The sequence below is a fragment of the Thermobia domestica genome, chromosome 17 (genome assembly GCF_964235325.1).
Source record: "Thermobia domestica chromosome 17, izTheDome1.hap1.1, whole genome shotgun sequence".
NCBI classification, from domain to species: Eukaryota; Metazoa; Arthropoda; class Insecta; order Zygentoma; family Lepismatidae; genus Thermobia; species Thermobia domestica.
The window spans coordinates 149352286-149366360 of NC_137470.1; the positions used below are offsets into that span (position 1 = coordinate 149352286).

At 36.4% G+C, this 14075-nt stretch overlaps 1 protein-coding gene across 4 annotated transcripts in view; it reads right to left on the minus strand.

Moving 5' to 3' along the window:
• LOC145674401 (venom allergen 5-like) overlaps window positions 1-14075 on the minus strand; it is a 103785-nt gene that overhangs the window by 45361 nt on the left and 44349 nt on the right. For all 4 annotated transcript variants that reach the window (XM_081744419.1, XM_081744416.1, XM_081744418.1 and 1 more), the window contains exons 2-4: window positions 7471-7586; window positions 4198-4353; window positions 709-790 (exon numbers count right to left, since the gene is read on the minus strand). In XM_081744419.1, coding sequence (XP_081600545.1) covers window positions 709-790; window positions 4198-4353; window positions 7471-7575 — 343 coding nt within the window. In that variant the 5' untranslated portion in view covers window positions 7576-7586. The remainder of the gene's footprint in view (window positions 1-708; window positions 791-4197; window positions 4354-7470; window positions 7587-14075) is intronic.

The window sequence follows — 14075 nt, forward strand, 5'->3', positions numbered from 1 at the left end:
ACAACCCGTACGTAGTCGAGCCTGCATTTTTCCTTACCACTGGAGCTGGTTCCAACGCTCCCGTACGTGGCCGTACGTAGTTGATTCCAACGGCTAAAAGGAAAATATACTTGTATGGATAATGGCCACGAAATGGTACGAATGATTCTGGTCGGGGAGGATCGAAGTCTACGTGTTGCTGTGACATCATTAGAGCACGTGGCTTTTGCAAGCAATGGGCAAAGCACGATCGTTATGTCATCTGATGCTGAGAGTTACTTGAATAATGTTAGTTATTACGAATATAACACAATTCGGGGTGCATCGGCTGGGATTCGAACCCACGACTACTCGGATATGAGTCCAACACTCTAACTACTATACTACAGGAGACCCAAATGTTAATTGCAATAATTTTAAAATAATCATGGTATTAGTAACCAATGTGGTTGAAGATTTGTTTGCACTATTTGTTGCCTAATAATATCCGCCTGGCATGGTAGTGAGGTTCTGAGCACAGATCTGCAACATTTCAAAGATCTAATATATATATATATATATATATATATATATATATATATATATATATATATATATATATATATATATATACGAGGAAAATATGTAAAGCGAGTAGCGTATGACAACGTTCGATAAGGGGTGTTATAACAGAACATATATATATAAGAGAAAATATAAGAGAAAATCTATTTAGGTTTATAATCTCACCAGAATTTCTGCACTGGTCGTGACCTTTCTGACACTGTTCTGCCCATCGCTGGGCTATAGCAGCCAACTCATCATCCCAAACCTGAAAAAATAGATAACTCTAAAATAAGTGAATGGATCAGAAAACATAGAATCTTCTAAAATAAGAAAGACATAAGTTTATGTAAACTGAACAGTGTAAATCTTACTAAAAACGCCAATACAATAAAGATTAAAAGAATGTAACTTTTAACATATCTAACTTATTTATGAAAAATGACAAATAGAAGTAGGAATAGAACTTAATCAAATGACAAAGACATACATACAAAAAAGAGACTAAATAGTATTATAGGAATGACAGAGGAGTGTTTAGAATATTTCGGCATGGAGAAGATAACACCAGAATAGATGAAAATAGTCACTCTAACAACATTTTTCGTTTTATGGAACTATATTTCGAAGAAGAAGCAGGTGCCAAGGTTTCACTACAATATTACAATAAAATATACACCTCTAATCATTTCTGGTATTAATTCGATGCATCAATCATAAACAATATCGTAGAACCAGTAATGGACAATCACTTATTTTTATAGATTACCTGAAATCTCCCCTTTTTTGCACAGAAAAATACTGTTTATACAAATTATTTGAAAATAAAAACTGAGTAGAATAAATAACGAGGCATTGTCTCTGGCTGAAATAGTCTTTTTCGCACGGGCAGATAGGTTTACAAATAGTATTTGAACCCCTCCCTTCTATAATATGTATTTCAATGAAACTACTAACACTGTTGTGTAGGCAACCAACATTCCTTTACGTTACGAAGTGTTGCCTAATCTCTTAGGGGCTACCGTTAAACAACCTTCTACCCCCACTAATAGGGGTGCTAGGGTTGTCATACCTCCATAGATTTCTTTCCACATTGTAGATCATATGTTTATCAAGTTTGTATGAAATTTCTTCAGACGTTTCAGCATTATACTGGAATTATCAGAATTATACATTCAGAATTGTATATCATTTCAGAATTATACATACATTCATTTTAATATAAAATTCTCTATAAGGCAGCCACAGACCGATGTATGACGTACGATCATGGTTTTACGATTGAAGCATCGACGAGGAAAAATATGTATAGCGAGTAGCGTATTTGGAAGTTCGTAAAGGGGTGTTCAACCGCCCTAGTTCATATATTCTTAGGTGTTTGTATACATATCTTGATATTGTAAGTGCTTACTTTAACATAATGCCTTGCTCAAGGGAGATTAAAGCTCGAAAGCCTCTTGAGTACGCCACTGAGTATGACAAAGAAAGGTATGGAAGAAGGAAGAAAAATGAACTAGAAGAGGCTTCACAATATGCGAATAGTCATTGTTCCACAAATAGTGTATCTGGTATAGATAACGATCTACCATAGTCATTTCCAACTGAATGATGTGTAATGTCGCAGCACTTGTTTATGCTGGAGCAACGGCAAAGAGAAACGAATACAGCAAAGAAAGAGAGAACTGAAAGCTGAAGAATGAACTAGAAAAGTTTTGGTTTTGTATGGGTAGTCACGGATCAACTTCATGGATCTTTAAAACCATTGACTCTACCATCAATGTTTTTGTTTGACTGTCAAAATTGCCTTTATCAACAAACCAGGTTCTTCGTCTTCTCCCTGTCTGTTTATGGGGTTTACTAAGGTTGGAATCAACAATTCTTACGACACTGGACATTGCGGTCCAAATGACTGCTCTAGCTTAAGAAGATATAGCATCTCAGTATTTTTGTCTTCTTTCGATTTGGTGATTTAAAATGATATAACTGTGGAAATGTAGTCTGATTGCTATTTGGCATCGGGTTACGTATAATACCATGCATATATGGAATATTCAGAGCGCGAGGAATCAAACTGAAGTACTAAAGTTCTGAGAGAAAGAGACATCTTGTTCATACAGTATACTTAAGTACATAAAAAGCTTTTTTAACATTAGTTGAGTTATTTACAACATCTGAACATGAATCTTTTAAGCTCTGAAAGAAGCTTCAGATAGAGATCTTACAGATGAAATATGTCCAAAATGACCAAAAGTGAACTGTATTCCCTCGTGCAGTGAACGCACTATATGGATGTATGTTTGGGTTTATTTTACTCAAAAAACTGGATAGATTTGAATTAAAAGCTTTTTAGTAATGCCTTTATATTAGAATCTCACGGACTGTCATCACATATGCAGATTAAAAATAACAGGGTTGTGCTCCAAAAGTAACGGATTTGGACTACATATAGCCCACACATAACAATGTCAGTTGTATGAGTTGGCAACGGTCAGGCGGCGATAGCAATTCTGAATGTTGGTGGTGGCGTATTAGAAAAAAAAAAACATACTACGTCAGCTGCAGTAAAATTGCAGTGTAGAATGAATTGGGCAGGCGGTGATAGTATAGAATGGGGGACTTTTCTGATTTTCAAGGAGACATATTTGCTTTTTTGTGGGATCTCAAACACACTTTACAACGTTTACAGTATGTCTATTTACTGTTATTTCTCACTTATTTTATTCATTTGCTAAATGCTTTATCTTTAAGCCATAATTTTTTGAAGATTTATCGTAACCCCACTTGCGCATTATGTTAATATGGACAACACAGTAACACCATTAAATGTGCTATTTTCATCTTTACACAGCTTTGCTTAACAAAGACCCAGGCATCAACTAAGACAGCAACACGGATAATGATACTGGAACAGAGCAAATTTAACAAAAATCTATTTGTTAAATCTGGATATTAAGAAGAACTAAAGCAAGAACTGAACTTGTTAGTTTTAGTAAAATTATTGTTTATTGTGACTAGAATACTGAACAAACAAAACTTTTATTTTATTATATAAAACTAATAATTCGTCATTTCATATATAAAAATAAGAATGTAGCGTATTCTTAAGAGTTATAGCGTGCAGATAATTAAAAGTAGTCCAAAAAGTAGCGTGTCGTCCAATTTGAAATTTTGCTAGGGCGGGTATTTTAAAAATCGTCCAATCTGGCAATACTGATCTCAGGGTGGTGATTGGTTACCTTTTAACACGCTTTAATTTCACTGAAGTGAACAATAACATTTAAAGAGTGGAATAAAGTGCGGAACAATTCATCATTACATAGGAATTATTATTAATATTATTGCCTACTTCTTTTGAATTTGCTTTTAAATAAATGTAAGGAGTTTGGTATATGAGGTTTCTCCTTTCAAAGGATTCTTGTTACTTATAAAGAAGATGATGATATTGAAATAGACGGAATATATAAATGTATCTCCAGTCGAGCGGTAGAAGCTAGCTCCAGCAATGAACAAGAAACACCTTTAAACCGATTCACTTCTTTCTCAGTTTTATCTTGTATCTGGAATATACAAAATTTGCGATACAAGATTTGAGTTGTTGTAATGGCATATCAATGAAATTAAAATAATACGATGAATTTCTGAATTAAAAAAAGAATTAAAGACAACATTATTTACCATTTCTCTCATGTTGCTAGCAGATGGTTGAGGCCCTGGTGATCCCCGTTTCTCCTCACCCTTAGCCACACGTCTTCGGAAATTATTATGAGCCTCTACAATTTCCTTTTTCTCTTGATCACTGAATGGCTGCGACTTGCAACCAGACGCACTTCCCTTGAAAATATCGAAAAAGAAAGTTTATATTCCGTAGATTTTACTGTAATTAGTAGTTTAATTCAGCATTTTAAAATACGTATGACATTTAAAAGTATACACCAAAGACTATCGTATCACCATTGTTACATGCCATTTTCATGATTGATTTTCTGCCCTACTAGGGTTGGTCCAAAAATCATTTTTTTAAAGTTGTATGTAATACCTCTGAAAAGTTGCGAATTGAGGAGACCAAAAGGGAGTAAAAAGGAATAAAATCGGTTTATATATTCCGGTCACAAAAGTGCTCTAAAGTCTGCCAAAATTCGGGGGGGGGGGAACTTCACATTTCTACAATATTTTTTTCTTACTTCTGGTCTAAAATAATTTGTTTTTTAAACATTTAAACTTGTATTCAATAAACAAAAAAAAAACATGTAAGTTGTTAGTATTCTTTCCTTGAACTGTGATCTACCTTTATTTGTAAATTATTTACAAAATTTCATCAACTTTGAAGGCAATGAGTAACAATATTATCTAGCTTTGACTCCAAGATACCTCATTGTATTTTCATTGCATCCCTTTCAGGAAATGATGTGAGAAAGCTGCAATATGATTTGCATACAAGGCAGTAGCATAACTTCAGATTTTGCCAGGGCGGAGTTCAAGATTGTCCACCAACATAAGATTTCCACAGTTTTTATTAGTATATCAGTGTAAATTTATTATATACCATGCGTTTTCCAAACTCATCGAGGGCAATTGATTCCTGCCCTCCCCAAATAATGCCACTAATACAAGGGCTGTTCATTTAATTTCTGCATTGATGCTGTAAAAAAATCATAGGGGCGATTTATAGCCTCCTCGTGCTTCTCCTTTTCAAACTTCTTTTCTGCTGGACCAACACAACAATCCTAACGTTTTCGCAATCGCTGGAAGAAATTACGGGATGCCTGTTGTGCAATGCCCAGAAATTATGACATATTGTCCTATGGTGTTAAATTGTTACCCTTTTAACGTATATTTCAGTGCAAGAAACAGGAAAAAGTCACACGGAGCTGGATCCGACGAGTATGAGCAGTAGAGTTCGGTAGAAATGCTGTATTTAGGCAAGAAGTTGAATACAATTCTTTAAGTGTAACACAGAACATTCTTATTCTGCAAATTCCTTTATCCAGATGCCCACTTATCGAACTCTTTACCACGAATGGAAGCGCGTAATCATTGTAACACAGCTGGTTAGACCCCCTTATCGGCAGTTTGGTAACGTGGAACAAATTCATGATGTACGATCCAGAACATAATAATAATAATAATAATAATAATAATAATAATAATAATAATAATAATAATAATAATAATAATAATAAGTAGCACTTTCACCCGAAATAGGCTTGTTTGACCTGTTTGAATCTCAGAGATCCAGGTGACTTCCATTAGGGTATTACCTCGGTTTGAATCTCAAAAATGTGCTGACCTGGACAATTTCTTCCAATCTAGACTGACGATTAGACGACCAGACAGTGATGATCCTTCGCAGCCATTCTCCCAGCTTGGAAACCTGTAAACCACTGAAAATTCGGTGTGCGACTTATTGATTTATTACCGAATGCTACTTACAAAATTTTGTGCGTCTCTGCAGCTCTTTATCTATGTTTAAACATTTAACACAGATTCCATTTAACACGGACAAGTTGTGGTAGTGGTGGTTTGTACACAACGTCTGTGTCACAGACGTTGTGTACAAACCACCATCTGTGAGACCACAGAATTAAATTGCAGAGTTAAGTCCGGTGATCTTGATGTCCACGTAAAAACTATTGATCATTTTGAGTACCCTGTCCAATCTAACGGTGCGGAAATCTCTCGTTAAGGTAATTCCTAACGTTGTAGTGAAAATTCTTCATCCAGTTGATAAATAAAGTTTCCACTGCCATGTTAAAGCTGTGTCAAAAGGCAGGTAGTAAGCATGGTAGAAATTTCCTCCGGAAAGAAGTACGTACCGTACACTTTGCATGATGAATTAGTGCCAAACACGTTTATATACTGTGAGTCATGAACAATTTTAACGATTTTATGAGACACCTCTGTCATCCAGATATGAACGTTTTGTTTGTACACTCTTTCTATCACATTGAAGTAGTTTTGTCATTGAAACACAGTTTTTTCAAAAATCATCGTTACTGCAAAACTCTTAAAACACACAATTGTTTGCGGATTGTGTGATTCTTAGATGTTAAATCAGATAACAACTGCACTTGTGATAGGGATTCATCTGTGAACGCTTAGGAGCTGTGCGCTGCACTGTTACTCGAGATATTTAAAGTTCTTGAGCAGATCTCGCTATGGACGTTTGAAAGCTGTATTGAAAACATGCTCGAACTCTCCTGACATTTGTCACAGACGTGGAAGGTCTACCAGAAGATTTTATCTTGCAAATACATTCTGTTGTCTTCAATCGTTGATACCACTTGTGAACGGAGTTTTTTGATAGAGGTTCTTTATGAGATTTTGTACGAAACTCACACTGGATACTCACAGAAGACCACCTAACGTAAAATTGTAGGACGCAAAATGTTTATCTGCACTATAGACAGTCATCTTGAAACTTGTCACTATGCAACCTTGCGGAATTATTTGGAACTACTACAAGCATTCCAAACAAGACTTAAGGAAATGGTCAAACATATTTCAATATAATTTTAATCGTCAGTACAGTTTTAAGCTCACGAAACGAATTCTAATCGTTCAAATTATTTTAAAATATTAAATTATCTGTATTTTTATAGTTTATTTTGTAACTTATAAATTAGTAATCAGGGACAAAACAACCTGTTCGAAAATAAAATTTTCTGGAATTCTTGTAATTAATACAATATCCGTGTAACTTTTACCACTAGAAGCTGAAAAAGCAGAAATTCGTCTTGTCAGTAATTTGTCTTGTGGAAATATATCCACTTCAGTAAAACAAAATAGGCCCATTTTAAAGAAAATGTCCCACACACACAGTCAGAGTTGAATCAAACTGGTTTTCAGAATGTGAAGTACATGCGTAATCTCGATGATTTTTTTTTAGATTCTAAACAACACTATGAATAAGATAATTAATAATTGAATTTGTTTAAAAAGGTAACTTACCTTATAACGGCACATAGTGTGATCAGGACATATGCTACAGTAATCAGTTTCAGATGTAACCATTACTACTTCTGCCAGCAAGATTAAGTATCTTTGAAGAGACATTAGTGCCCTTCCTGCAAATGAAACACTGTGATTACTTAAAAATAAACATCAACCAATTTGTAAGGAAAAGGAGTTACACGTCAGTAATGTGACTACATCGTTTGAATGAAACAATGAATCGAAAGATAATTCCTCGTAATGAACTCTATTTACATCAACCTGAAAGTAACATGGAAAGAGAAGTTTGCATTTTAGTCTGCAAAAGTAAATAAGCCGCTACTAAAAAAGGAAAAAGAAAAGTTAAACTTCAATTGATATTCTGAACTCAACTAAATTAAATCTAATTCACGTTTCATGTCTATATTAAGAGGATCAATGTGCTCCTCCAATAATTATGCCAAATGTGCTGAAAATCGAAACATTTCCCTAGTAGCAAGAAAGCTTTCAGACAGTTGGTGCGTGCTTGCCTTTTGGCTTTCTATGCTTGCACTTGAAATGCATGTTTGCATGCAATCTGCCTTATGTTGTACTTGAAACGATGCTTTAGAACCGCAGAGCGTCGTAGCATCACTGATCGGTCATTGGGTATTCACTTGACTTGACTTGTAAAACGCTTGCGTCAAGCTTGAATGGACACTGAATGTAACTTCGATACTGGAATCCAGCTTGTGGTATGCTTGCACGTTTTCCAACCAAGCTGGATGCAAGCTTGGCCGACTTGCAATTCAAGCTTACAGCAAGCGGTTTACAAGTTGTCTCTGCTATTATGACTGAATCCCTGAAAGATGATGCCCTGTTCGTCCTTCGTTGATGTTCAACCTTAATTTGATTTTCATCCTTAATCGTACGTAGGGATGCGCACGAGACGAGTCAAGACAGGATTTTCCTGATAAAATTCGAGTCGAGACACGGCTCTTCCAATAGAAAAATATACATTTTTCGAGTCGAGACATCATTTTCACAGTACATTTTCGAGACTAGACAGCCACAAACCTTGTCTTGTGCGCATCCCTAATCGTACGCTATATGTTGTATGAGTTCAGGGGAATGCATCTGATCGGGATCAAAGTTGATTCGGTGATAGACCTTAACTGGATATGTAAGGATGTGAGGCCTACGGTCCCTGAGTTATGAGTGGCCAAATTGGCCTTCAATTCCCCGTGAAGATGATTCTCCGCAATTCTATTACAGCTAAATGTCTTACTTTCACACCAATCAAAATTATGTACAGACGTAGACAAATTATTAGCAATTTTTTGAAATTCATGCAAATTTGCTGATTTATTGCATTTCCTAAATTCTGTTGAAGATAGCCAGTCAGTTGTGAGAGACAACATGACAATGTTATCACTAAGCGACATTTATAAGTTATTTACGAACTCTTACTTGCCAGGTGAGTAATGATTCATCCACTAATCTGACGCAATATGAGGACACGTGGTTTCCAGACGAGGAATATTTCAATGGAGGAAAAGCTTAGGGGGTAAGTAAACTCTCTACTGTGATAAAATAGCTGATAATATTCAATTAAAAAGCCTTTCTTGATAGGAAAAGAACTTACTGAAGCAGTTACTAGTTCATTTACGAATGCCTTGTGTGCATGTAGGGTGGTTCAAGTGCGATTTTGTGTGTTTTCTTGAAGAGGGTTCTTTGAATTGTTGTAAACTATGGTTTTGGAGCAATGAGTAAGAGAAAAGTTTTGTCGCCAAAGAAACGAGCAATAATTCAGACTGTTGAAGTCGAAAAGCATGTTCAAGTTAGAGTATAAAGGAAACCTAGGGGTCAGTGCATCGTATGTTACAAGATTTGCACGAAACTTTTAAGCCGTGGGAATGCACTGTCACCAAAACATAACAGTGCTTGCGGCGGAAAATTATCCCTATCAGCCTTTGCAGACAGACTGCTGGCAAGGGAATCAAGTAAAATTCGTTGAGTAACTTCTACACAACTACAGGGAATGTTCGCAAATGCTGGCGTCCATGTTTAATCGAAAACTGTTTGTCACCGACTGTTTGAGAGAGGGCTGAATCCTAGGCGTCCCAGAAAGAAACAAAAACTGACTCGGGCGATGGTGAATAAACGGTATCAGTGGACCAAAGATAACCAGGTTTGGACTGCAGATGATTGAGGAAAGATACCTTGATATTTTATTTGTTATTTGAGTGTAAAAATACATAATTTATCATTTAAATATTTTGATAGATTTGCAAATGTACAGGTTGCCTGCATTGTTGATCACTGAACGAATTATTATGCGATTCATGTGGACTTCATCATTTTAAAGTCATTAAAACATGATTATTTGTCCACAGGTTATATTCATGTGATGAGAGCATCATTTCTGTAAAAGAGGAGAACTCCCAATATGTAAGAAGAACCAAAGGCGAAGCCTTTAAGGCAGATTGTGTAAGACAAAGTACGAAATATCCTACACGAATAATTGTATGGGGCTCATTAGTGTGAAAGGAATGGGGCGTATCTATGCAGTAGAAGGAAACATGCTTGCAGAACAATATCAAAAAGTCATTACAGAATATCTTTTGCCACAGTTGCGTGAATGGTTTCCATCTGGGAACCCGATTTTTATTGCATGATGATGCACCGTGCCACAAGGCTAAGGCTGTTCCCAAGACTGGAACAGAAAGGCGTTAGAGTCCTTCCGTGGCCTGAAAATAGCCCAGATATGAAACACATAGAGTTTTTGTGGGTTTTCTGAATAAAAAAAAGTTACGAAGGAGCACCCAACTTCAAGAAACCAGCTGATAGAAATGGTGAATAATATATAGCGTGGTGATCCAGAAATAAAGAAGTTTTGCTTTACGTTAATAAACCACATACCAGAACGAATCCAGGCACTACACCAAGTACTGAAATACTGTAACAGTACGTAGAATGTAGCGTGATATAAAATTATTCACATATTAAAACATTTACATACGTATGCCTTCTTTAATTTATGATTTTCTTCAATTTTCACCTGAAAATCCTAAAATTGCTAATAATTTGTCCACGTCTGTATAGCCAATAATTCATTATTATGTAAATAAAAATCAAAGTCAAATGAAGGATGATTTTTTTTTTACGACTATGCGTATTTCCGTTGTTTAGGTTCCATGAATCAAATTTGAATCTCATAACTTTCTAACTTCCTAATATTTCTTATATCTGCAAAAATCAAGGCTTTTTCATGCGAAATTTCACCAAGATCTGATGGTTAATGTTAGGTATGTACAGTGGTGGATCCAAAGGGGTATAGGGGCTATAGGCCCCCCCTTGACGCTCAAGTATACACTGGATAAAATGGGCTTCAATCTTGCTTTACACTGGATAGAACAGCAAAATAAGGTTTAGCCCCTCCCTTGATCATATCCTGGATCCGCCCCTGCTTATGGATGATTTATACAATAATTTCAAACTCGATGTTCTGTCATAGTTTGCTTTTCCCATTGCAGTGAACTAGAAAAACAGTCATGTGTGTGTGTGTGTGTGTGTGTGTGTACGTATACAGGGTTTGTCCGGGAAGTAATAGGACTGATTTTATTCCGCCATGACTGTACTTCGGAGCGTGCGCGCACCGACTGGATCCGATAGAGGGCGTTCCTAGCTAACGAACGAGCCACGAGCGGCTAGTCAGTTGTTTCCGAGCACACGGAGAGTCAGGACAGGCTTTTTCGCGCGACGTGTTTTTGTGAGTGGTGCAAGCCGAAAATGCAGCGTTCGTTAGAGCAGAGGTACGCGATTAAATCCTGTGTTAAACTCGGTAAGTCTGCGACAGAGACGTTTGATATGATCAAGCAGGCTTACCCAGATGATGCTTTAGCAAGAAGTGGTGTGTTTCGGTGGCACAAGGCCTTTTCGGGGGGCCGGGAAGGGGTCGCCGATGAAGACCGTGCTGGAAGACCTTCGACTTCGACAAACACCGACAATGTGACTCGTGCGCGCGAAATTTTGAACTCAGACCGTCGACTAAGTATTCGTTTAATTGCCCAGATGTTAAATTTACCAAAAACTGTGGTTCATGAAATTGTGACGGAGCATTTGAACATGCGCAAGGTGTGCCCGAAGATTGTCCCAAAACTGCTCACTGACGACCAGAAATTGCGGCGAGCTACCTGACCAAGGCCGGTGTCACAGGGATTTTTTACCCCTGGAAAGTTTTACCCCCTGGAAAATTTTACCCCCTTGTCGGTTTCTGGTAACTTCAAAGGAAAAGTCAAAAGTCACATTAAAAATTCATATAATTGAATGTGATCTCTCAGTGTATGCACTCACTTTGGTCAAGATGGCTTTAAATCCAAAGATTTGGTAGGGGGGTAAAAATTTCCTAGGAAATTATTACCTCCCTGTCGGCTATTGGTTACTTCAAAGACAGACTCAAATGTTATATTATAAATTGATACCACTCTGTAGTATCACTTAACAGACACAGTCACTTTAGCCAAGATGGCTTTATATCCGAAGATTTGGTAGGGGGGTAAAAATTTCCTAGGAAATTATTACCTCCCTGTCGGCTATTGGTTACTTCAAAGACAAACACAAATGTTATATTATAAATTGATACCACTCTGTAGAATCTCTTAACAGACACAGTCGCTTTGGCCAAGAATTCTTTAAATCCGAAGATTTGGTAGGGGGTAAAAATTTCCTAGGAAATTATTACCTCCCTGTCGGCTATTGATTACTACAAAGACAAACTCAAATGTTATATTACAAATTGATACCACTCTGCAGTATCTCTTAACAGACACAGTCATTTTAGCCAAGATGGCTTTAAATCCGAAGATTTGGTAGGGGGGTAAAAATTTCCTAGGAAATTATTACCTCCCTGTCGGTTATTGATTACTTCAAAGACAAACTCAAATGTTACATCATAAATTGATACCACTCTGTAGTATCTCTTAACAGACACAGTCACTTTAGCCAAGATGGCTTTATATCCGAAGATTTGGTAGGGGGGTAAAAATTTCCTAGGAAATTATTACCTCCCTGTCGGCTATTGATTACTTCAAAGACAAATACAAATGTTATATTATAAATTGATACCACTCTGTAGTATCTCTTAACAAACACAGTCACTTTAGCCAAGATGGCTTTATATCCGAAGATTTGGTAGGGGGGTAAAAATTTCCTAGGAAATTATTACCTCCCTGTCGGCTATTGATTACTTCAAAAACAAATACAAATGTTATATTATAAATTGATACCACTCTGTAGTATCTTTTAACAGACACAGTCACTTTGGCCAAGATGGCTTTAAATCCGAAGATTTGGTAGGGGGGGGGTAAAAATTTCCTAGAAAATTATTACCTCCCTGTCGGCTATTGATTACTTCAAAGACAAACTCAAATGTTATATTACAAATTGATACCACTCTGTAGTATCTCTTAACAAACACAGTCACTTTAGCCAAGATGGCTTTAAATCCGAAGATTTGGTAGAAGAGTAAAAATTTCCTAGGAAATTATTACCTCAATGTCGGTTATTAATTACTTCAAAGACAAACTCAAATGTTACATCATAAATTGATACCACTCTGTAGTATCTCTTAACAGACACAGTCACCTTAGCCAAGATGGCTTTATATCCGAAGATTTGGTAGAGGGGTAAAAATTTCCTAGGAAATTATTACCTCCCTGTCGGCTATTGATTACTTCAAAGACAAACTCAAATGTTATATTACAAATTGATACCACTCTGTAGTATCTCTTAACAGACACAGTCACTTTAGCCAAGATGGCTTTAAATCCGAAGATTTGGTAGGGGGGTAAAAATTTCCTAGGAAATTATTACCTCCCTGTCGGTTATTGATTACTTCAAAGACAATCTCAAATGTTACATCATAAATTGATACCACTCTGTAGTATCTCTTAACAGACACAGTCACTTTAGCCAAGATGGCTTTATATCCGAAGATTTGGTAGGGGGGTAAAAATTTCCTAGGAAATTATTACCTCCCTGTCGGCTATTGATTACTTCAAAGACAAATACAAATGTTATATTATAAATTGATACCACTCTGTAGTATCTCTTAACAAACACAGTCACTTTAGCCAAGATGGCTTTATATCCGAAGATTTGGTAGGGGGGTAAAAATTTCCTAGGAAATTATTACCTCCCTGTAGGCTATTGATTACTTCAAAGACAAATACAAATGTTATATTATAAATTGATACAACTCTGTAGTATCTCTTAACAGACACAGTCCCTTTAGCCAAGATGGCTTTATATCCGAAGATTTGGTAGGAGGGTAAAAATTTCCTAGGAATTTATTACCTCCCTGTTGGTTATTGGTTACTTCAAAGGCAAACTCAAATGTTACATTATAAATTGATACCACTCTGTAGTATCTCTTAACAGACACAGTCACTTTAGCCAAGATGGCTTTAAATCCGAAGATTTGGTAGGGGGGTAAAAATTTCCTAGGAAATTATTACCTCCCTGTCGGCTATTGATTACTTCAAAGACAAACTCAAATGTTATATTACAAATTGATACCACTCTGTAGTATCTCTTAACAGACACAGTCACTTTAGCCAAGATGGCTTTAAATCCGAAGATTT